The 24478-nt window shown below is 37.6% G+C and overlaps 1 protein-coding gene across 20 annotated transcripts in view; it reads left to right on the top strand.

The window, feature by feature from the left end:
• DOCK9 (dedicator of cytokinesis 9) overlaps window positions 1-24478 on the top strand; it is a 128579-nt gene that overhangs the window by 6791 nt on the left and 97310 nt on the right. For 8 of the 20 annotated variants that reach the window (XM_063336844.1, XM_063336898.1, XM_063336834.1 and 5 more), the window contains exon 1: window positions 10486-11095. The exons of 5 other annotated variants lie outside the window; for them this stretch is intronic. In XM_063336844.1, the coding sequence (XP_063192914.1) occupies window positions 10934-11095 (162 nt within the window). In that variant the 5' untranslated portion in view covers window positions 10486-10933. Of the gene's footprint in view, window positions 1-10482; window positions 11096-22606; window positions 22852-24478 lie in introns of those variants that run through there. 7 more of the 20 variants (XM_063336876.1, XM_063336904.1, XM_063336860.1 and 4 more) reach the window with 2 other exon arrangements.

Raw genomic sequence — 24478 nt, 5'->3', positions numbered from 1 at the left:
ATCTAAAGATGAGAAGGTACTGCAATAATTCTGTGCATGTAACTTATTTTAGACCTTAATTTAGAAGACAGATAGATTTGTGAAGGGAGGATTACATTCTGTCTTAGTCCAGAGGTACTGATGTACTTAGTATCTTAAACTTAATAATTTATGAAATAGTGGTAGGTATTGCATAATGAGAAAGCTATGGAATTATTTTTTTTTCTTCAATTTTTCTGTAAGGGATCCTTAAGGTTCTTTTCGTGAGAATGCAAGTGAGCATATATTATCTCAAAATAGAGACTTCCTGTAATATGAAAAAAAACGTTAAATTAACAGTCTTAGGGGCCTTAAAAAGCAACCTGGTTAACATTGTGGACAAGACTTCTTGTACTAAGCAAGGGCCAGGATTTCATTGGTATGATGGACTCTGCTTTGGAAAAAAAGTTTACTAGATGTCTAAAGGTCTTCAGTTGAGCAGAAACTCTGAAAGGGCTTTTATGAAGAAAAAAGGTTTTGTTGGAGAAATCCAACATCTGTAGCTGAGTTTGTCTCCTGCTACGCTCCCATTGTAACTGGTTGAGAGAAATAGCAGCTTTGCTGCAGAAACATTAAGAAAATAAAAATCTTAATCTGACTGCAGGAGTGAGAGATGTGATTCTTGGCGTAAGGATGAATTACTGCGTCTGTTAGAACACTTTGTCATCTCCTCATCTATGCCCTATGAATCGGATATGACAGGAGGAATGGGGAATCCAGATACTGTCTTCTGCATTTTCGTACTGTCTCCAGAGATTGCTGCCTGGTTTGGAGACTCGGTCAGCTCAAGTAAAGGAAAAATGAGAAAGAAGATATTAAGAGCCTTTGTTGAAAACTGTCTGGATCCGGCACCTCAGACGCAACTAACCACTCTATTCTGTGATTAGCGCTCCATTTAAGGTAGCAGTGTTGCCTTGGGGCTACTGGTGAATATCCAGAATAAAAAAAAAAAAAAAGAGGCAGCAGGAAAGATCTCTCCAAGGGATGTGGTGCAAAGGGATGCTGTGGTTTTCTTACGCAATCACAGGCTGGAAGGGACCTCTGCAGATCATCTGGTCCTACCCTCTGCTTAAGCTGGGCCACTTAGAGCTGGTTGCCCAGGGCTGTCTCCAGATGGTTTTTGAGTATCACTAAGGATGAAGATTCCACAACCTCCCTGGGTAACCGGTGCCAGTGCTCAGTTACCTTCACAATGAACAAGTGTTTTCCTGATGTTCAGAGGGAACCTCCCGTGTTCCAATTTGTGCCCATTGGCTCTGATCCTGTCCCTGGGCACCGCTGAGAAGAGCCTGACTGTGTCCTCTTTGCACCCTCCCTTCAGGTATTTATATACGTTGATGAGATCCCCCGAGCCTTTTCTTTTCCAGGCTGAACAGCCCCAGGTCTCTCAGCCTCTCCTCATAGAAGACATGCTCCAGTCCCTTCATCATCTTTGTGGCCCCTTGCTGGACTCTCTCCAGTACATCCATGACTCTTTTGTGCTGGGGAGCCCAGAACTGGACTCTTGTGTACTTGTTCTATAAGGTATTAGTTTGCTTTTTAAGAACTAAGTGATCTTAGCTCTGTGTGCTGAGGAAGCAAGCAGATTGCGGGCTGATTCAGACTGGAGTACTTGGTGGTGTCAGTGTAAATTGAGGCCTTATCTGGAATTCTTGCTTTAAGCCTCTGAGCCCAGGCCAAGCTTTGGTTTGGGGCCCTCTCTGAGTAAAAAGGCCTGTTCCCGTTACAGGACCAGCTAGAATTTCTTTCTGCTCACCAGTTGAAGGAAAGGATGGCAGGTAGTTTAAGAAGGAAATTTGTTATTCAGCCACTGGAATTATTGTGTCAAAAAAGAACATCAAAGTTCAGAATCATTTTTCTATCTTGAGACAATGAGGAGGAAGATATAAGTCAGTTGAGGCTAAACATTGCCTGAAAAATCTGATTCATGGGATTTCTGTGGAAAGTTTAAATGTAAAGTAGACCTTGCTATATACAACATTGCCAATGCTGGTAAGTCTGTTTGGTTTAGACTGTCTTTTTTTCTCCTAATTGCTATTGTAGTACTCTTGAAAAGTTTCTTCCAGTGATAATTCTGGGAAAGAATACTAGAAATTAATAAATATGAGACACTAAATCAACAGAACCACTCACTTTTCAAAATGATACCTCATTCTTTGAAACATGTGTGAGATTTTCAGGGATGAATGAGTTTGTGCATAAACAGTCCCTACAAGTTGAAATCAAATAGTCCCTTTTGAAGTTTCTTTTACTAAGAAACATAGTTGTTCATGCAGTAGGAATATCAAGTGACCTCACATAAAATGTACTTTAAAACACAACTCCTCCCCAAACCTCCCAAACAAAACAAGAAAACCAACCCCAACTCCCCACTCCCAAAACAATAAAAAAAAAAAAAGTGTAGTCACAACAAAGCTGAGGAGTAATGCTGATCCAGAGCTGCTAGAATACAGGGAAGCCTGTAATATAGGTCCATCGTTGTAAATAAATAATCCTTAGCTGCTGCTTTGTATAATTCTGTGTGCTTTTTGATACTCAGGTGTAGCTATTGACTTAAAAAGAGATGGCATGTTGACAGGTACTGACCTAGGTTTGGAAATTTGAGGCACAGGCTAAACAGCTTTTAGTACTTCCAGGTACTCTGTACATTCCTGGATAGGAAGGAGTTACTTGGTGAATTCAGAGATAAGATGAGTTTATATTTTTACTACTATAAAATTAACCCCCCAACAAAGAGTGACTACACATTATACTCAGAATGGATAATGTTTGTATAATTTTAAGTAGAGAAAGCACTTAAATATCTGTTTACATCAGTGCAGGATGTAATAAATTGCAATTTTTGTGTTATCATAAGTGAAATGTAGTTGATTTCAGGAGCCTGGAATTGAAGGTACCTGAGTTTGTAGACGTTTAATTTGGTTTCAGCTTGCAAGTCCAGAGCCTCCACTGCCTTTGGATGCTTGTGTTTTGACATTTATATGATCTTGCCACCTTATTGGTTACCTAAGTCACAGCTGTCCTTCATATGCTGGAAGGAGTACAGAAACATACATGAATAAGAAAAATAGAAGCTCCACAGAAAGAGCTGGGAGTTTTCAGTGGGAGAGGCAAAGGATAGGATAGTAAGATAGCTCTTGGTATCATTTTAACAGGATTGTGAAGAAATCAGAAGTGAAATGGGTACGCTAGCTAGCATTGTGGTTATTAACATGTAGAAAAGAGGCTTTGGTTTTAAGATAATGGAAAGGTAGTCATCTGTTTTCCAGTTTGATCACATTGCCGATGCTACTTAGTGATCTTTGTTCTTTAATATTGCGTAATGGTTTTTATATCCTTTGGTTTCAGGCGTACTCTTCTTCACCACAGCGCTGATACTGACTGAAGTGTTTGCACTTCACTTGTTGACTTTCTGGGCTCGTTTGTAAGCGTGGTTCTAAGTGACTACAACCAAGCAATAAAATAATACAGAACTGAAGCTTTGTGAAAATAAGTTTGAAAGTCGCCTCACCTAGCCCATTCCTCATTTGCCCCAATACAGTGATGATAAGTGGTATTTCAGGCCTTAAAGCATATTTGCACCCACTTGTGCTGGCACAGATACTTGCACAATGTAATGTCATCTGATGTAGTAGGTGGTTTAGCTGAAAATTAGTAGTATGTTTCTCTTTAAGGAATGTTCAAGGAGGCTTCACTCTTACTGTTTGCTAGTCCAAGAGGGATTTTAAATTCATGTTGGACCTCAAACGTCAGTAAGTTTAAAAAGAACATTCAGGTTAATGAAGAGATGACACACATCATAATTATTTGAAGGATGCTATTCTAGTTTCCTTCAGAAATTGTCTTGGGATATTTGCTTGCCAGGTTTGTTAGCACCTTGGAGTTATTTGCCTGGTATTGTATAGGCTCTTAGATGTCTGAATAATGTTGTATATTAATTTCTTCCCTGCCAGAATGTACAGCATGATCCAGTAAGTTTTTCATCACATGAAATATGAGGCTTCTAATAGGAAAAAAAATAATCCTGGTAATGTTCAAGAGACAATACTTCAAGCGTAATATTTTGGCAGCTAATGGTCTGCTGGAGGGGAAGTTGGAACTTGTTCGTGACTGGACTAAGAACAAAGGGAAGGAGAAAGACCTGGATCTGAATAACCTCTATGGAAGGATTAAAAGTATAAAAAGGATGTATTAGCCCTGAAGGTTCTGGTGCTCTTCCCTGAACACAGTAAGGTTGCTCAAAAACTGGGTTTTAGTATTATTTTTTTTCCTAGTCTACTCTACTGCTGACCACTATTTATTCTGGCATGGTTTGATCAGTGTTTCTGAAAATAATATCCTATAATTAGTAACTTGTTCTGTGGCTCTCTAATAATAATACATTTCTGTTCTTAGTTATTTAAGAGCCCGGAATAATCACTTCAGCTTCAGAAAGCTGAAAGTTATGTGACCACTAGATGGAGTCCAGTGAGCATATTTCAATACTAGAAATCCTATGTTATGGCTTGAAAATGTAAAACATCTAAAAAGGCTAGGTGTTTTATGTCTCATGGTTAAGAATAAATGTTCATCTGTTCAGTTGAGATGGACTTGGCCAGCTTCCTGAAGTTGTTTGGGTTATTCTTGGTATGTCTATCCTCAAGGTATACTTGAATTAAGTTTGAACTTAAGCTGTGTGCTTCATTGACAGCTCCTAGTGCTCATTTATGGATAGAAGTGTATTGTTATTCATGTAAGAATGGACTTGTGAGAAGACTGACCTTTCTGCAGCTGTCAACTATGTGACCTAAAACTATTAGTTATGGTATTTAGGATTTTGTAACTAGCAGGATTTAAAATTTGTGTCCACCTCTCCATCAACACATAATAATGTGTACAAGATTAAAATCTCTGGAATAGCATTTCTTGGATTGCATCATTTATGCTTCCTTCCCACTTCTCTAAATGTATAAAAGATGTAATGGACACAAACATTCCCTTGTTTGTTGATTAAAAGAAACTTGTGATATTAGCCAGCTATGACAGCTTCCTTGACTAGATAGGACAGAGCTAAATCTTGCTCTGATTTTCATAAGCATTATTTTTTACTTTTGACATTAGAAGCACCTCATATGAATGATAAACTGCCTCTGGTCTTCAGCCTGGTGATATACTTAGTATTTTTAATGTCACAGTAGTTTTTTGTTTCCGTTGGATGCAAATCTCTTCTTAGGGAGTGCAGATTCTCGGTCAAAATTACATGGGAATCCAAGAATGCTATTCTCAAGCCACCTACTGGAGTAATCGTATCGGCTTTGTTCTGAAGGATGGAATTTTCTTGGATCTTTTCTCTTTTTCTGTCTCTGTGGTTAGTGTGTGGCTACCCAGTGTAATGCCACAGAATCATGGAAAAGTACAGGTTGAAAGGAAAACCTCTCAAAGTCACCTAGTGCAATCTCTTGCTCAAGATGGTTCTGGTTAGAGCACGTTGCTCAGAGACTATGCCAATCTGGTTTTAATATCCACAAAGATGGAAATACTTTAACCCTGGTAGCTCACAACCCTCATGGTTTAAAAAAAAAAATAATCCTTTTATGCAAATGGAATATTATGTGTCTGTTGCCTCTTGTCCTATGACTGTACCTTCAAGAAGAGTTGGGCTCTGTCCTCTCTTTACCTCACTATTGGGTAGTTGCAGGCAGCAATAAGATTTCACTTTATCCTTCACTTATGGCTAAACCATCCAAGGTCTCTTAGATTTTTCTCGTGTCATATGCTGCAGCCCCTAAACCATCATGATGGCCCTCCAACAGACTCAGTCCAATATGTCAATGTCTTTCATATACTCAGAAGCCTGCTCAGTGTGTTCAAGTTGCTGTCCAACAAGATGTCATCCTTATCCGCTCATTCAGACCACATCTGCCTAATTTGGCTACAAGGATGCTATGGGAGACTATGTCAGAAGCGTTGTTTTACTAACATTATTCAAGGTCCATTGCTATCTCCTTGTTCACAGAGTCAACCTGCTCATTACAGAAGGCAAACAGGTTGGTCAGGCATAATTTATCCTTGGTAAATCCATGTTGTCTACTTTGAGCCACCTTCTTATTCTTTATATGTTGGGAAATAGCTTCCAGGAGGGTTAGCGTCATGATTTTCCTGGAGACTGCAATGAACCTGACCAGCCTGTAGTTCCCCATATTCTCCTTCTTGCCATTCTGGAAAAGAGATATGAGGGTTACTAAGAATAAGCCATATTCAAACAGACGCTCTGTACTAGTTTTGACAAATCAGGTGCTTAAGAGTTTTACTCTTGATACAGAGTAAAACTCACTGTTGTGGCCACAAAGCAGCTTTTAGCACAATTCCTTCTTGCTGAAGAAACATGAGTTCTTGCAGACAATTGCCTGAAGAAGCCCTTCCATGAAATTTGCATGAAGCAATCATTGCAGAAACAGCCCTTGCAACAGGAACCAGCACTCTTCTTCGTCTTCTCTAGGAATACTCCTATTAAGTATGAACTGTTGTATATGCACTTTTCCCCTCTTGCAGGGCTATTGGATCTTCAGTTCTTTCCTGCAACGCAGCTTTATCAGGCAGAAGCAAGCACATTGGCTTTAATGTACTATCATCTGGTTGTTAAGGCACTCCGAAGAGTGCTAAGTGATGTTGGTGTTAGTCTCTGAGCTCAGGAGGCTTTAGGCCCACATCTCTAGCATTCTGAGCTGATATACAGGCAGTTGCCAGATGGAAGGTAGTGCTCCACCTACAAATACTGTCATGTTTTGTGAAAAGCTGCATTCAGTAAGGATGTGTTAAGATCTCTAAGGAACCAGATGCTCACTCCTGTCAAGATGGCATCAATTTGTACGTGTTAAATATCAAGGACAACTTGAAGGTAAAAATGTAAATACCTGCTTCTAATGTTTCAAGAGATTAAGGATATTTTTGTGGCCCTTATGCTAGGGCCCTGTCCCTAGATGCTTGAGTCCTGCCTGAAGTGTGTTCTCTTGCAGATGTGGGCTTGTGACTTCATGGAATGTTTTACTTTAGTGGTGGCATGTCTGAAGACAGACTGTCCATGTTGTTTTGTAGTAACACGTTCCATTGGAAGGTCTCCCTGGTTTGATCTGTATCCTCTCAACCATTCAATTTCTGTCTAGGTGCCTCTAATAAGTTCTCATTTTGTTAGTGAGAATTTTATAGGATCCCCTGAAGATTGTAAATCGACCCAGGTAATGAATTCCCTAAAGACTTTTACCTTTGCAAATGTTAAACAATGACAAATGGAAACGTGTAAGTGTTGGTTAGAACTGACTGATTTCTATTACACGTGTTTAGTTTGTATCTGTGTGATTGTGTTTGCTGGAAGTCATTTGGCTGTGAAAGGGTTGCTTAACGTGTTGATTTGAAGTCCTCCAGTTCCCAAGTGAAAAGTGATTATTAGGCATTTACTGTAATTAGAGGAGGGGACTGGTGGTTAGACCCTTAAAACAATTGTGTAACTGTACTGTTAAACAGTTCCCAACAATTTTTTTGGAAGGGAACTAGAGCTTCTTTATTACCTGTCTAAGAGAGCAGGTCTTAAAAAAAATATGATTGTCAATGACTTGGAACTAACACAACTAATTCATCTTTTTGTCTTCGGGAATCTCGTAGTGCAGCCAGTACCGATTCAATATAGTATATAGCAAGGAGGAGCTTATTGCTCCCCATCTAAACAGGCGCTTTGGCTTAGTAATGTAATATTTACAATATATACTAGCTCAAATAGCTCTTCATAAGTCCGCACGCTTTCTGGTGCAGACCCTTTTTCACAAACCAGGAGAAGACAGGTATTAGTAATGTCTCTTCTTTACAGCCTTCCTTTCCTGCCCTCCACTCTTCCTTATGGAAAAAGACATTTTCAGAACCCAGTCTCAGCTAGAGGCAGTTTCCAATGTCTAACTTGCTGCTCATGGGATGTACAGTCTGGGCTTGTTCATATGTTGGGTTTTTTTTGTTCTGTTTTTTCTTTTACCATTGGATTAAGAGTTTTACCTACCTTAGGCTGGCTTTTAGCTTGGTAGAGCAAGTTCTGTCAGACCTTTACAAGATTATTTTTTTCCAGCCTCCCTTTTCACTTTGAGATGTGATACTGTAATGGATAATATTACATTGTGTCACATTTCTGTCTGGATGTTCACTGCTTGTGCAGTGGGGTTGCTCATTACAGTTGCAGGAACCTCCTTGGTGAAGCTGGAAACTTCTTTGCACCAAATTAATGTCCTAGGAAAATGTTTGCTTGTTGACAAACTGCTTTACATTGCATACTGTTCAGATTTCTCATAATATTAATATTTAAGCATCTGGCCAAGCTCCTCCTCCCTGTGGTTTCTTCATCACCCCTCATGTCCCCATATTTATCTCCCTTTCAGTCTCTGTTTGGAATGCTTTTTTTGTCGTTGCTGTTACCACTGTGGTGATCCAAGTCAGTTTCAGTTGCCTTTTCTAAAACAGTGTAGAAACACGATGCTAAATTTATTCAAGATATAATCAGAATTAAATTTGTTCTTAATTGGTTTTGAATTAGAACACCTCCCAGGGTCACTTCCAACCTGACTTAGTCTGTGATTCTGTCATGTGTTTGTCTTTCCAAATGAAATCTTTTTGTCTTCCTGTCTCTCCACATCCTACCTAGTGCATTAGAAGTGACGTCATTTTCTATGCATTTGAAGGAACTGTCTAGTGCATGATAATTTGTTGCAAACTTACTTATTTTTCTCATCCTCTCTTAAGGAATGAGCTACTTTTTTCTTTCTTTTTTTTTTTTTTTTTTTGTAGAAAGATTTCCTATTATGGAGTCTCTGAAATTGCCTGGAGAACCCTTTTAACAGTGCTTTCTTTTAACAACCTCCTAACTTTTGATATCGTGTGTGGAACCTGAATTTTGTCAGGTCTCTGTAATCCTACATTCCAGGTGGGAACGAAGGGCTTCTGCACTAGAAACAGTTAACTTGAATATGTTTTTTGGGGGTGCCTTCCATGCTAATTCCTATGACTTTTTTTCCTGACATGTTTGCAGGGATGGGTTTATCCGCCCTTAGTGAATGGAACAGAGGCACTTCCTCACTGACCTGCTTCTTGTTTTCAAAGAGGGTAGAATAGATAGAGAGGCAGAAAAAGGTACAGAGACATTGCTGTGCAAGGTTCATGGTTATGTATGAAGTATCTTTGCCCTTCAGAGCAGAATTTATTCATGCCAAATTCTTCACCACTACCTTCTTTATTCTCCTCCTCCTTATTAGCAGAACTACCTTAACAAAATTTGTATTTCTTACAATATGTGGAGTGTGCTAACTGCTGCCTTTGAGAATATGAGACTGGCAGGAACTACTTGGATCACTGTCAAATATCGATTTTTTTGTTTTGTTTTGTTTTTTTTTTTAATCAATGTGTCTGCATGTTATTATGGTGTAGTTACGTTAGAAATGTAATGAGAAGCATACTGAGATGTATTAACTAGCCAGATGTCAGGGAAAAATGCTAATAAATCTTCAATATTTTTTCTGAGTGGTCTCATTATAGCATGCAAGTATTTCCTTGAGAGAAGTTAATTTGCATGGGGGCAAATCTGTAGCAGACATAATTAATCTGTTTATTCCTTCTTTTCGTCCTTCACTAAAGTCCTTTTAATTTAGCTTTTTTTAACTCCATTGCAACAATTCTGAGTCTGTAAGTTCACCCTTTCAACCAGTTTTACAATTTGGTAAGTAAATATATCTCAGTGCTTTCAATTTAGCAGAAATATAAAACTAACCCACAATCTCTGACAGGATACTGTTATGGTGGGGATTGGGACAGTTATTTTTTTGCAAATTCCTTGCCTTTAAAAGTAGTTTAAAAAAATTAACACTTCTGTGTCACTTAAAGATATTTACATACTTTTACAACAGATACCAGTACAGTATGTGGAGTAGAATCCTGTGGTGATAAATTCAATCAGTACAGGTGCGATTCACTATAAACCCATGGAATTTAAGCATTTTAAATTGTATTCTGTAATTTTGTTTTAGATTTGCGTATTGGTCTGAACTAGATGCTCAATCTGCTGTGTTCCTTCCACCCCCCCCCCCCTTCTTTTTTTATGACTATTGACTATTTGCAGTCAAGAACTAGATAAAGTCAGTTGCTGGCAGGTGGGAATTGACTGATCACTTTGCGTGTGAAGAAGAAAGGAAAAAGTAAAGACAGCCTTCATCTCCCTTGTGGTTTGCCTGAACTGATAGCAGCATGCTGATAACATATAGATTTGATTGAAGCAGGTTTACATAACACATTGGGTTTTTTCCATAGCAGCAGTCATTTAAGATTATTCCCTTCGTATTTTGAGTTTTTTATTTTGAAGTTTTTTGTTTTAAACACTAAAAAGCACATATAGGTCAAGCAAAGAAATGTTTGCCAGTACGAACTCTGTGCTAAGCATTCTGGGAGAGTGCTTTCTTGCAGCAGATGAGGATTCTTTGTGGCTGGCAGCAGAAACTGCAGCAGTATCTTTGCAGTTTCCTTTCATCTTTGATTATGTTCCAAGGATCTCTGAAATGTAGGAGCTCTTTCCCTGACCCTCTGGAATATCTTTTAATCTCTGTTGTGGAGTATAGCACATGCTGAAAGCCTCCTATCTTCTACAGCTGAGGTATCCTTTGCTTTTCATTGCTCCCTGATTTTTGTCTTCTGCGGCTGGATTTTTGGCAGTGTTTGGCTTAAGCAAATAGGATTACATTTCAGTAGCTGATGGTTTCTAGTCGAGGAACATACTAAATGTCGGACCTAATGAAGATGGTACAAAGAAATATTTCTGCGAAGCACAGGAAAATTATTCGAGCCGAGCAAAGGAAGAAGACATTCTGCAAATGCAATCGGGGCTGCTAGAAATGCAAAATTCAACAGATCTGGAATGGGTTGCACTACAAGTGTGGTTCTGTTTAAAGGCATTCGTACAGTTTTTGAGAGAAACTGTGGTTATATTTGCAAACAGCAAGGGGAAAACAATGCCCTTGAATACACAGCATTCAGCTTGCCAAATGAAGATTCAGGAATATTGATTCATTCATCCCTGGTAAATACAAACTTGTTTCTTTAATAATGTTATGTGCTAATTGAAAGCTAAACTTAAAACAGGATAACATGTTTATTTAACGTTTACTGTGTACAGACATGAGAATCTTGATACTGGGGGATGTTAGTGCATGTATGTAACATGTAATACACGTGTGCATGCAGCTGTAGTGTTAAAGCTTATGATTCATATTCGTTATATCATTTAGACTTGTATTGATAGCTCTGAAGTATTTGCAGTCCATAAACAGGATTGTTATAGAGGATTGTCTGCTGTTTGATCTTTCTAAGCATACTCTTGGAATGTATTTGGCACTTCAATTGAAGAAAAACAGATGATTACATTATTTGGAAAAACTAAGGAATGCATTGTTAGGAAAACAGTAACCCAGGATTTGAGGTTTATTTTTTTTTTTCAGATGGATTTGAGTACATTTTCTTTCTTTTTTTTCTCTGAAACTATTCTATTTCTGTTTAACTTACTGAAAGGGATACAAGAGCATTCTAGAAGAAAAAGAAATGGTTAAAGGGAGTAATAACTGTTTTCTGAACCTGCTTTGCTCTCAAAGGCTTTTTTAGGTGTTGCCTGGTGCAAAGAAAACAGGCTTTAAAGTGAGACTGTCTTCTTTGTACCCCCTAGGTTAATGACGCATTTGTGCGTCAGATGTATTGCATTTAGGCTTGAGGGGGTGGAATTGCAATAGCTACTGTGCACTGCTTGCTTCAGAATTAGGCTAGTTAAGGATTTAAATATTTATTTAAAATAATTTGGGGTTACTTGTTAATTGCTTTGTCACTGGCTAGGTAGTTGAAATAAGAGGGGTGTGGTACACTGAAATAACTGGACAGATTTTGACAAGCTTGTAGTGCCTGCTGGCATACCCACACTGAGCAACTGCAGTTATGGAAAGCCTTTAGAAATTTCACAAAGCTTTGTTGTTCAGGTCCTTTCTTGCTGAACTCAAATATAAGAAAAAAAAGGGTGTGTGTACGTATGTGTGTATCTGTGTGTGTGTGTGCATATATATATGTGCATATATATATATGCACACACACATATGATATGCTTCTATACATGGATACACACCCACAAGCTTCCAGGAAAGAATACAGAATAATCTGAACTATCTTCAGAAGCTTAAAATAACTTACAGTATGTATATTACCCTTCATGATAGTATTGCATTTTATAAATTCTTAATGTGGTTTGATGTTAAAAATAAAATGGCTTCCTCTAGGTGTTAGAAGCCTTTTTACACTGTTAGCCATTTTTAAGTTAACCTCATACACGTGCTTATTAGACATTTGTTAAACTCTGGACAATGAATACTTTCAATAACTTTTGTACTCCATTGAATTTAGGACCTAACCCCTTTACTGGCCTTAAATTCTATATAGTTAGATGATTGAATTTAGAAATACTTTTTAAAAAATGTAGTGTGAATTATTGTAACTCGGAGGTTGCAGTGAAAATTTTTTGAATTGGTGTTTGTTTTTTTCCCCTCCTCCTTTGTTTCATGTGGTATTGTTACAGCAATAATTTCTCTGTAATTCAGCCTGACACAATTGGCTTGCAAACTGGCAAGATTAAGCACAAAATATCCTTAGTCTGACGTTTACAACCAAAGTTCCACATTTGTCGCTTAGGGTTTTTATTTTCAACCCCAAAATTCCTAGATGCTTTTAAATAATGATACTATTTTTTTTTTTTGATTTTCCCGTATGGCTTTGTCAGCTTGGTTTAACTGGAAGTGGTGGATCAAGATAAGTTTCTTCCTGGGATAAATACCTGAAGGTTAGTATGGAAGAGTGTGCGGAATTGAGGGGTCAGAATGACTTCCTGCTCATTGTACTGGACTGGTGTAGTCCATAAGAACAAAAGTCAGGATTTTTACAAGAAAAAAACGGGACTTCTTTAAAAGGTCATGCTCTTTGATGGTCAAGAGCTGGCTTTCTGAGTTGTTGTCTGAGGCTGGGGAGCAGTTGTTACTACCCCTGATGAGCGGAAGGCAGGATTCTCTGAAGAGTGGGAAGAGGGGGAAAGATAGTGCAGTCCTGGCAACAGTGACAAATGGTTTTATGAAACTTGTCTAAGCATACACATACAACTCTTAAATTATATAATATTTGTACTCCGCTATAAAAGCTAATTTGGCCAGCTCTTCCACTTCTGAAGTGTTGCTTTCAGGAGGAGAAATTACTCTGCTACTCACTGAGAAGCCGTGCAGGGAGGTGAAGACTCCAGGAATCCTCTTCTCTGAAGAGGATTCCTGTACGGCCAAGACCAAAAGAGAGCGGCAGTGTGTCACTTCCCTGGGTTTTCTGCTGGTGGTTGTTGCAACAGATCCAAGCGTGGGTGTATGGCTTCACCTGTTTGTTTGTCTGTGCTGGAACAGATATTTGAGCTGCAATTTCTTACCTCTGCCTTTTTGGCTATACCTACTCTCTGGTCTATTTAGCTATTTTGGATCAAATATCTCCTGATATAGAGCTGTTGTCAAAACACCAGTGAATTTCAGGGAGTCCTTTAATTTAAGAACATGTTGATTCTCTTGCAAAACCTATGTTGGAAATCTGTGAAGGTTTTCTGTGAACAGAAGGCTCTCAGGAAGTAGTTCTCCTTGAAGGAAAAATCTCCTGTTCTGTGAAGAAATAAGGAGGCAGAAGTAGTTGATTTAGCATACATTTTTCTTATTTACCTTGTAATCCAGAGGTCACGAGGTTATATCTAAAGTCTAACTGAAGTTTTATCTTAAGCAGATCTGCTTTTTTGATTGCTTGAAGGAAAGATAAAATGAAGCCTGGGTGAGAATGTCTTCTTGGGAGTACAGTTTATTTCTATACATCTGATGTCATTCAAACTTTCAATGAAAATGCTGTCTCTTACGTTTGGGAACATTTCTAGCCTGTCACATACACTTTATCTTGCTAGAACACAGGATCTCATAGGATCTTCAGGTTCACATGGATAAGAATCAATTGTATTAGTAAAAGATTATAAATTTAGTTCGAGATGCTATTAAAAGTTGCATCAAAATTAATGAAAATCTATTTTCCCTAGATGTCCACCTAGGACATTGTTTTCTCAGTATTTGCAGAAAATACTTTCTTATTTGTTTAATTTTGTAGTAAGCTGAAGGATACAGTTTCAAAATATTGGCTTGTACGCTTGATGTGCATTACTTAGTTTGTTTTGGTTTTTCTATGTTTTTTTTCTAAATCCATTCTCAGCATGATATTACATGTTATTTCTGCTGTGCTGCAGTTTCTTTGAGTTAGGAGGGTTTTTTTCGTGGCCTTTGTTTTTATATTCAAATTTCATTTTTTGGTAATCATAATATAACCAATGACTGTCTAAGAGTGAAGTGTTACTGTACAGTTTAGGGCCTAAACGGCTGTTTCAGATGGTAGACAAAGATGGACAATGAGCAAGGGAGAATGATGTGGTGACAATAAAACTAACAACATTTTAAAAGTTTGGGGTTTGCTAATAAGCCTTTTGAAGTATTCAGTGAAGGAAGAGGCTAGGTGAGTGTGCTAGCAACACCAATGGAGGAGACAGAAAATTCTAAAGTGAGACAGACTGGGCTGAAGGACATTAATGTATTTTTTTTTTCTTTATATTTGTCTGAAGATCGCAGAAAGCAACTACTTAAGGTAGTTTAGTAGCTTCAGTGTGTACAAGATATGGTCTAATAATTTTAAGTAGTCTTTTTATTTATTAAGTCTGATATGGAAAATATCCTTAATTTGAATAACTGTTAGTTAATTTGTGCTTACACGGGTCTTGAAGAAATGCAGGGCATTTTGAAATAGTGTATGTCCAGCTTTTAATAGGATAGATCTAGGTATTTCCTGGAAACAGAACCACAGACCTTAGATTTTAGTAACTGCAGTTTCTTAGTCCACATCACCTGCCGACTTGACAGCAACGTCGTTATTGGGTGTTACTGAGTTTTTTTGTGTGACTGCTCTATCTGTGCTGCTCATGAGTCATTTGGTTTATTAATAAACTGTGGCATCGTTAAGATATACCAAAGTCTGCACGTGGGAAGATTGATTAATGATGGCAATGAGCTATGTCATTCTGGAAATAATTCCACAGTAGACATTCAAGTTGTAAATATTTTGATTTCAGAATAATATTAAATTATATGGTTTTATTATGTATTTTTCAAAAAAGACTTTCCTTGACGTAACGTGTGAGGTGTTTAAAATAAACCTTAAAACCTTAATTTAGTAAAAAGCCTTATATTAAGGCTGTCTGAATTAACAAATTAATATCAATTTGTTTATTTAAAGTAGAAAAGTTTAGTAGAAATATATAAAGGAGAGAGTTCTAAGGAAGTAATTCTGCTGAGTAAGTGGAATTTTTTTTTATGTGCTTAAACAGCTTATGCAGCAATTCTCTAATGGTGTGCAGATAATTTGTATGGCTTAGTCTGTTATTTCACTCTCATAACTTGCTTCAACTTGTAACTGTATTACAAGTGGCTTTTATTCATTAGCAACTGGAGCATTAGACCTAATTAGGCCTCTTAATAAGGAAGAAAGAGACATGTACAGGTACAGCATCTAACTGTTGCATAGTTTTTCATGGGTCAGTTGAATGAGAGCATTTCTTTAATCTCCTTTCATCTTACTGCTTTTGGTGAATAAAAAGCTGGTGTCTTATGTGCTGGCTTGTGGTTTTGGCTAAATCTCCTGATGGTTTCTGTAGACTTTTTTTGTTTGTTTTGACCTTTCAGTAGACTCCTTTGGGAAGAATGCTTAAATGTCTGTCTCTGGTATCTGTCTGCCCTCTCAGCTGGGGAAATTGCAGCACAGATTCACCAAATGCATAGTTCCGGCAGCAAATGTACTTCTTTGAAAGACGCACGTTAGAGGAATATCAGGCATAGGTTGTCAGGCATTCAGTGCACTGGCATGCAAAACATAAGATTAAATGTTGTATCTTCAGGGAAAATTCTTTAAAATTGAGGATAAAAATCTGAGGATAGTTGGTCAAGTCTATATGCAAGCTATCGTTCATCCTTGACAATATAAGTAGGAGTAGCACAGAAAGGCATCCAACCCCAAAAATAGAGCATTATATTGCATCCAGGGAGAAAGCATGTTTCCTTTGAATGTAGCAGCAGGGGATCTTGGGGGAGCTGGATGTCATGCTTTGAAAGCAAACAAAATGTCTGGAGTTAAAAAAAAAACCCAAACAACAACACAACTCCGAACAACAAAAAAACCCAACCCTCCCAAACCCCCCAAAGTTTAAAGCCTTATATGATCTTGGGGAATGGGAAGACGACCTCTGTGGTGGAGAAGCTGCATGGGTGGTGCTTTCAAGACTAAAGTAGACTTAGTGAACACCCAGAAAGGAGTTGTCTTCTCTGTTCTTTCTCCCACCTGCTTTAGGGACAGCCTGAAATGCTCATTTGAATCATCCACAGATGCAGGTATCCTATTTTGTCATGAAATTAAGTGCCATTAAAATAAAGCTGGGAGCCAACTGCTAATTCTTGCAATGTTCTTGTTTCTTAGAAATTTACAGCGTGAAGTCCAAGACAGGTTTATATTTCAGTTTAGAGGAAAACCAAGAAGTACTCTTACGTCAGCCTAAGGAAAGAGGTGAATTAAAAATCTCCTCAGGATCGCTCGTGGAAAAAGCCTTGTAAGATTGGTATTACGCAGTGGGAAGACTCCTACCTCGGGCTTGCTTGGCACAGAACTGTTTCAGTTTACGAGATGTTCAGAATTGGGGTTTTGACTCACTTTTTGTCTTTGGTTTGGTGTCTGTTAGTTTCTGATAATTCTAAGATACTGTCCAGGTAGGAAAAAAACCATCTTTAGTCCAATACTGTTCTTGCAGTCAGTCTGCTTGTACATGTGCTGTCTCTAAGGAGGCCTGTCAGAACAATAATGAAATCCTTTAGCGGACGTGCAGTTTTGATCTTGAAGTCTCCTATCCTGACTAAATTCTACTGATTTCTGTTCTTTTTTTTTTTTTTCCTTCTTTTTTCTTTTGCCTGGGACCATAAGGAAGTTAGGTTTTCCCTGAAAACAGAAAGGTACCTGCTAAGATGATATGAAATTAATCAGTCACCAGTGAGTCAAACAAGTGCACCTTGATACTTCATATATAACAGTACGCAAAACTGTGACATGGACAAGACTTAAGTTAATCTGTATTTTGCTTATCTCTGCTGTGATTTTACACTTATTTTATTTTGTATTTGTCACAGAGTAAGAGTTTCCAAGCTAGGGTACTGTATCTTATCTGACAGATAGTAATGACTAGCTGAGGGATACTAATGAGATACACCATGTTGGTGTTAACAACTTTAGCCAAATTCTTATTCCATGAAATAAAGAGCTTTTAAAAAATGCATTGTGCAAAATCATTATGGACCCAGTAGAGGCACTGATTGGGAGAATCCTTTAACTTTGTGCTGCCGCTAAAACAGGCAGATCAGTTTTTTTATTCCAGCTGCTTGAATAGTAATACAGACCTGTGCATTGGTGTTATCTTTTGCAACCTACTAATGCAGAGACCTCTTCTATGTGGTATCTCAGCGTCTTTGTCCTGTCCAGGCTACTTGAATCTCTCCCTAAAAATAATGGTTTGAGAGTAATTTTAACTGTAATCCAGAATTTGAGATTTGTGCGATTCATTTTGATGTAGAGATACCTGTCCAAAGAGGGATTGTGATTCTACCTGTTCCAGAATGGGCTTAATTCTTGCTTTACCAAGGCAAGTCAGTGAAATGGGAGTATTTTAGTTATGATGTTGACAACATGAAAAGTTACGTAATATGTAACACACTCCTATCTGTGTCTGATGCTTTTATGTTTTTTCTTCTTTTTTTTTTTGACGATTTTCTTGCTAAAGAATGTACTCCGTATTGGTGAGACTGCAAGTTAACACATTTGCAGTATTTGCTGTTGGAGGAATGAGTCTTCCTGACTGACTTTCTTGTGACTTTTTGTATTTCGTCTGAAAGTAATGTGTATGGCAGGGAATCGCCAGGTGAATTGCATGCTGTATTCCATCTGCTATCAGCTCTCTGAGCTTGTCTCTTGAACTTGTGAATATATTCTTCCAGGGTTAGTGCATATCTGTTGGTTGCTTATGAAAGTGGCCAACTTTCAGCAGTATTAAGCTATGTATAGTTGCAACACGGAATCTTCCACTGACATGTGAAATTTTATGTCTTTAATACAGCTGCAAGGCAGACTGCCAAGCGTGGGAGGGCATTGCTAGAGTATCTCTTTCTAGTACAGATGAGAGGAGGAAGTATAGGCTTTTAATGATGCTTGTCATTCTGATAAAATGGGTCCGTATTTTCATATAAGCAACTGCCTTAAAGACCCAATCCAACCCAAAAACCAACCAACCAAAAAAACCCCAAACCTCATCCCAAAATCCCCATCGAAACAAAGCATCAAAATCCTTCTCATTCTTGAAAGTTATTTGTCAAGAGATGCTGTGAGTTGCCAGGAATTTAAAGAGCCACAAAGGAGTAGAGAACAGATGTAGGGTTTTAGTAAGTGATGTTGTCAAATCCTTTTGTTTTCACATATGCAGGACATGCAAACCTATAGTAGGATTATTCCTTCCTCCCCTCCTCCCCCAGTTGCTAGAGCTTAAGCAACAGTTCTTTCTCTAGAACAGCTAATAGAGACAAGTTTGATAGCTGTAATTATAGCTGGTCGATTTAGTGAATGCTGATACTGGCCACTCAACAGGGTTTAGTGATCTTGATGCAGATTGTATGTGGGACTTGGAGCAAAAGAAGTGCCATTAAACTAAAGTGCTCCAGTTTTAGCCTGTTTCTACAGTGAGGCTGCATAGTCATCCTTTCTTCCATTCAGAGGAAGTCCATTCTTCCAAGTTCAGAGGAAATTCTCATATGCTGACTGTTCCCTTGCTATCACTTAACTTTTGTACATTAGGAAAGCAAGCTCTTGGAGTGACAAGTGATTTGAAGGAATAAGAGTATGTATGTGGGGAACTTGTCTTCTGGGCAGCAAATTTGCTTCTTGAATCATGGAGGTATGCTGGGAAGACTGAGAACTTTTTACATAAGTAATTTTGTAAATACAGAGGTAATTCCTTAAGGGTATAAGATGCAAGAACAGAGAGACAACTATTTGGCAATTGGAACTGATATGAAAAGCACTGTTGTTAAAGGTACCATGGGAAGTCCTTCAAGCCACTGTGTTTGTAAAAAGATGAAATGTGTTGTTTCCATAATAATCTGATTTATTTTGCAGATATGTCTTGATTTAGCTAGTAATTTCCTGCAATTTTGTGAGCCACGTTGGAAATGCAGTCGAATAACTCTTGTGATTTGTGATATTCTTTTTCTACATGCATTGTTTTCCTGGATTCTCTGTTGATCCTTATTCAGCTAACCCTGATACAATGAATTGAGTACTTTTTTTTTTTTTTTAATTGCAGTTAAATAGTTTAAAACTACAGGTCATGTAACAAATTGATAAACTTTCAGCATGTCAAAGTCCTGTTTTTCATCTTGTACTTTTTGAATCATAATGTGTTACTGGTAAAATGTTTTAACGCACCTCTTTATTAAAGTAACTTGCATCTTTTTGTCTGTGGGGTGCCTGGCTAAACAGTATCTTTTTTTTTAATCTAAGTATTTTTCTGTGAATTACATTACTGAGATAATCACTAAGTCCTCAGCGGAAAATAAATGTTGGAAATGTGCATCAATTTATCAATTAAACGTCTGTTTCATGCAGGATATAGCTCTGGAGGTACACATGTTTGTTGCTTTAAACAAAAGAACCTCCTCTAGTGGTATAAGTGTGTTAATGAAATGCAAGCCAGAAATTACATTAACCATTCAGTAGGAAAAAATAACTTCTGTATTTTTAAACTGATGTTATAAAAATGTTGGCTTGTTGGCCTTCTTTTTTGTCCTTCATCATGTTTTGAGAAGAACAGGGAGAATGATGGGGAAAGAAAGCACATTTATACTAAAGTAAAGTATGTTAAAGATGCATTCAAGAGAATCACCTCACCAGGATAAAACAATGTTGTAGTTTAAAAGTAGAATCCTTTACTAAATTAACCAGAAGAAATACTATTTAAAGTGTATAATATTTTTAAGTCTTTATTAGTGTGAGTTTGCAAGTGCCTTGTGCATTTTTTGTTGCAGTTAAGTATAATTGCAGCCCACCTCAATGAAACAAATTCCTGTTTGGCAGCTGCATCCTCAAGTAATGGTATAATTTAGTCTAAGCTGTTCTGTACTTCCGTTTTCTGAAAACAAAAGGGGCTGATGCAAAATAAAAGTCAAGTGTAACTACATGTTCTTGAACTATTGTCTACCTTAATTTACACAGGAAGATCTGTTTTTGTAAAATTGACTAAACTGCTAGTTCCCTTCTTAACTCTTAAAGAAGCTTTATAGAGTGTTGTTTTCTGGAGTTTGGTGTCTTTGTGTTAGAGAGACTGTGTAAAAAGTGAATGTGTCGAACTTGGTTTTCCTAGAGAAAAGGAAGCATAGTAAATCGTTATTGTCTTGACTATTAGTTAATCTTATGATTTCTTTCAGCACATTAGAAATGTGCTTGCATTGTGGATGGGATGGGCAAACTCTTGGTCAGGCTCAATTTCATGATTGTGGTAAGCTGAAATAACAATATTTTATGCAGAGGTGAGAGCAGAGAGAAGGGGAAGAGAGAGGGGTATTAACATCTTACCTTAGGTCTGAAGAGTAAGAAACCTGTGCCTGAAGTTCTGCCTTCTTGCCTTACTGGCAATAACAGAGGATATTTGAGCTTCTCCATAACTCAGTCTGTTTTCTGCAGATTAAGGTGACTTTCTCTTCTATTAGAGAATACATAAAAATTCATGTCAAGTTAAATTTAGGAAGTCAGTTATATTGAAGTGAGATAATTAACTCTCCAAAGAAGTGGAGCAGAGTTGAGAATCGAATGAAGGTGGTGGCTTAGTTTCTACAGCTTTCTGACTGCTTTACTAGACAGGGAGAATAAAATAGGGATATGCTTCTCTAAGGAGTTGAATTTTTTCTCAGGTGTATTTTTGTTTGGTAAATACAGCCACTGAGGCTTGTGTACTTGGAGGTTGTAACTTGTTAGTTTTAAGAAGAAACAAAGGGAAACCAAAATACCTCTCTCAAAACCAGGAGAAAACTGCTCATCACAGTTCACTTTTTTCAGGAGGAATTTAGCATATGCGGTTCACTTTTTTCCAGGAGGAATTTAGCATATGTGTTTAGCATACAGTTATATGCTAAAACTACTGCATGGGAGAGCTAGATTAGTCAAACCTTCAAAATTACCAAAAATGTCAACTAGGTTGCATACAAAATTGCTTTGCACTACACTAAAGAATTCTACAGATATGATCCCGATAAACATTGCTGCCTCTTATTTTGCGAGTGTGTGTAAGCTTAACAGTGTCTGTAAGTAGCAGTATAGTAGGAGAGTAGATTGGATTACAAAAGTGATGTTGAAGCATGACTTGAGTTTATGTTGCAGTTAAGGACAGGAATGGAAAATATTAACCACAGAGCACTGTGTAGCCTTGAATTCCAAGGCCAAGAGACACTTCTGAAAACTGTTCAGAAGACAAGGGAGACACCCCCGCAAGTGTTTTGTGCTGTCAGCAAAGAGAAAATCCTAAAGGCAGCAAGTGATGGCTGGCTGGTCTTCATGGCCGCAGAGCTGAGGTTCTCTCAAGTGATTTGAATCAAAATATGTGAAGACATCGTTGCGTTGTCTTCTCAGTGTTTTTTTTGGAGGATGATCAGTGATGGACATCTACAATGGAGGGTTCTGAGGAGGGAGGAATGAGCTGAGAGCATTAATAACGTGCAAGACAAGTGAGCCAACTGTCTCAAATGAGGAAAGGGGCTGAGGGAGGCTGGTAGTTTACTTGAAGAGTTAAGTGCTTAAAAGTTGAAGGTATAAAGGGGGTGGGTGGGTGAGTTTAATTTTGAGTTGGTATCTTTGTAGAGTATATAAGATTTTTACTGTGATGACAATTTGATGTTAAGGTAAATTTTTAATATGGATTTAGCACTACGATTAAAAAGAGCATCCCCACCCTACTCCCAAAAAAGAGCGTCATGTCTATTTGGGGCATTGGTCCTGGAGAATGTGCTTGGTTAGTGGCTGGTTTTGATAGTACCTGAGTAAGTGATACTAATGTAAAAAAAAAAAAAAAAAAAAAGTAACACTTAGGGTTTTATATTTCTAAAGAGGCCCAATTGTCAGTAAGTGGCTAAATTTTACAACAAAAGTATTTTAAAATATTGAAGCCTTGGACTTGGACTGTTCTACGTGCTCATTTTAGGAATACACATTCTCTTTTGTGTTTGACTCATAACCTTAAGGCATTAAAATGGATCCACCTTTTTTTTTTCTTTTTTTTTTTGGTTCCAGAGGAATACAACATGCTTAGGGGCTGGCCTTTGTCTGTCATGCATTCCCACCATGACAGATTTAGCAAACTGCAGCTGAGAAGTTAGACTAGTTTGTACTTTCTGCCCTTTGTGACAGGGAAAAGCTATTGTTTTCACTGGATCACTGGCATGTTGATTACTTTGATGCCAAAAAGCATACAATTTTGCAGCTGTTCGTATTTTCAATCAAAGAATGCAGGCAAGAACAAACAGAAATCCTAAGAAAGAGCTTGTTATAGAGTCTCCGCAGCAGTCCAAGGATGCAGGTCCTTGTGAAGCAGAAGTGGAGAGTCCTGTGGTAGTGCTGGTAAGAATTTATTAAACAAACTATTTCTTCCCTTTAATAATTCCAGTTCTGACTGCCAGTGAAAAACTGCTTAATCTGACGCTAATGAGAAGTTCCAGCGTTCTTACTTGTGAACAAGGGGTGTTTAAGATTTAGGTTTGTTTCTTTGTGTGTTGTCTGCCTTTTTAATTAATTTTTGCTGTTCTGGTTTACCAAATCTTTGGTTCTCCCTGAGTGTGACTTTGGAAACTGGTTTTCATACTAGTTGTTTTTCAGTGTCTGTTTTGTCTAGGATAGTTGTACAGCTCTTTGAACCTAGCATGAAAACTACTTACGCTTTAAAATCCCTTCTAGCACCTCTATTTTTTAACTGCCCAGCATATCTTTCAGTTAAAATATATATGAACTCTCTAAAGACTGTATGTGTAATGGTTAAATTTTACTTAAATGTTCTAAGAACTGTCTAAATAATTCAGGTGTACTTCTGTTAAAGGATGTATTTTTCAGTGCCTTCAATGCACATTATTTAGGAATCCAAAGTTTTAAAGTAGCTCCCAGTGAGGGAAAAGGGAATATTCTATATGTGGGGGAAGTAATCAAATAAGAACATTTTTTTTTAATATATTGCTACACACTTAGTTCTGTTGGAATTTTAATAGTACAGCAAGGGAACATAATAAGCAAGCTGAAATGAATCCACCAACTCTCTCCAGACAGGACAATAAACCTTTTCAAATAACAGAGGAGGACTGTTAAACTAATAACTTATATATCAGTAGAAAGAAGTGCTTTGATAGTTCTTACTAAAATTCTAATTTTACTTAGTAATATCTCATATTTAATTGCTGAATTAAGGGATGACAATCTCCTCTTTGTCTGGTGTGGTTGAAGTTAGTGGGAGCTGTGATGCTTAAATTATGGTCCCCCCCTTATTTGAACCTCATGCTACACATTTAAGAATCGAACTAAAACATTTTGACTATCTGTATTTAGTATACACGTCTGTAACTTTAAGGGAATTGTTACTGTATATAACTGAAAACTTACATGTGTGTTAGTAAGACAAATTTTCTTTTCCTTTACAATGTTTTCTTTAGTTTCATTCTATGCAGAGCAATTGTTAGTAAAACGTGGGGTTTTTTGTATGGGTGTGTTCTGATTTCTGGTCCAGATTTTCATCAGTACAATATGAGCTAATCTTGTGTGTGCTTTCCTGTCTTTGGAATGTTTAACTTTATTTAGAACTGTTTTTATTCCCCCATGAATACTCAGAGAGGATATTAGTGTTTCTGCAGATACTTAGAGTACTGCAGTTGATCAGCCAAGCGTATGTACTTAAAAAAAAAAAAAGAAAAAAGTATAAAACATTACTGTGCTTACTTATACCATTTATGAAGTACATCCTTATAATTTTCCAGGCACTACTTGATTTAAGTTCATGGATTAATGTAACTCCAGTGTTTGCCCTGCCTTTTTTTCATTTTCAGATGAAGTGGGTGCGTTCAAAACAAAAGGTCAATATTTCAAGGGAAGAACATTTAGGTTCTACATAGGTCACATAAAAAATGTCTTCGCTGTCATTTCAGTTGCTATTTTGGTCTTAATCTGTTACATATATAGAGAAGCATATATATGGCATATAATTATA

The sequence above is a fragment of the Chroicocephalus ridibundus genome, chromosome 1, assembly GCF_963924245.1.
Source record: "Chroicocephalus ridibundus chromosome 1, bChrRid1.1, whole genome shotgun sequence".
NCBI classification, from domain to species: domain Eukaryota; kingdom Metazoa; phylum Chordata; class Aves; order Charadriiformes; family Laridae; genus Chroicocephalus; species Chroicocephalus ridibundus.
This window is presented reverse-complemented; position numbering and strand designations above follow the sequence as displayed.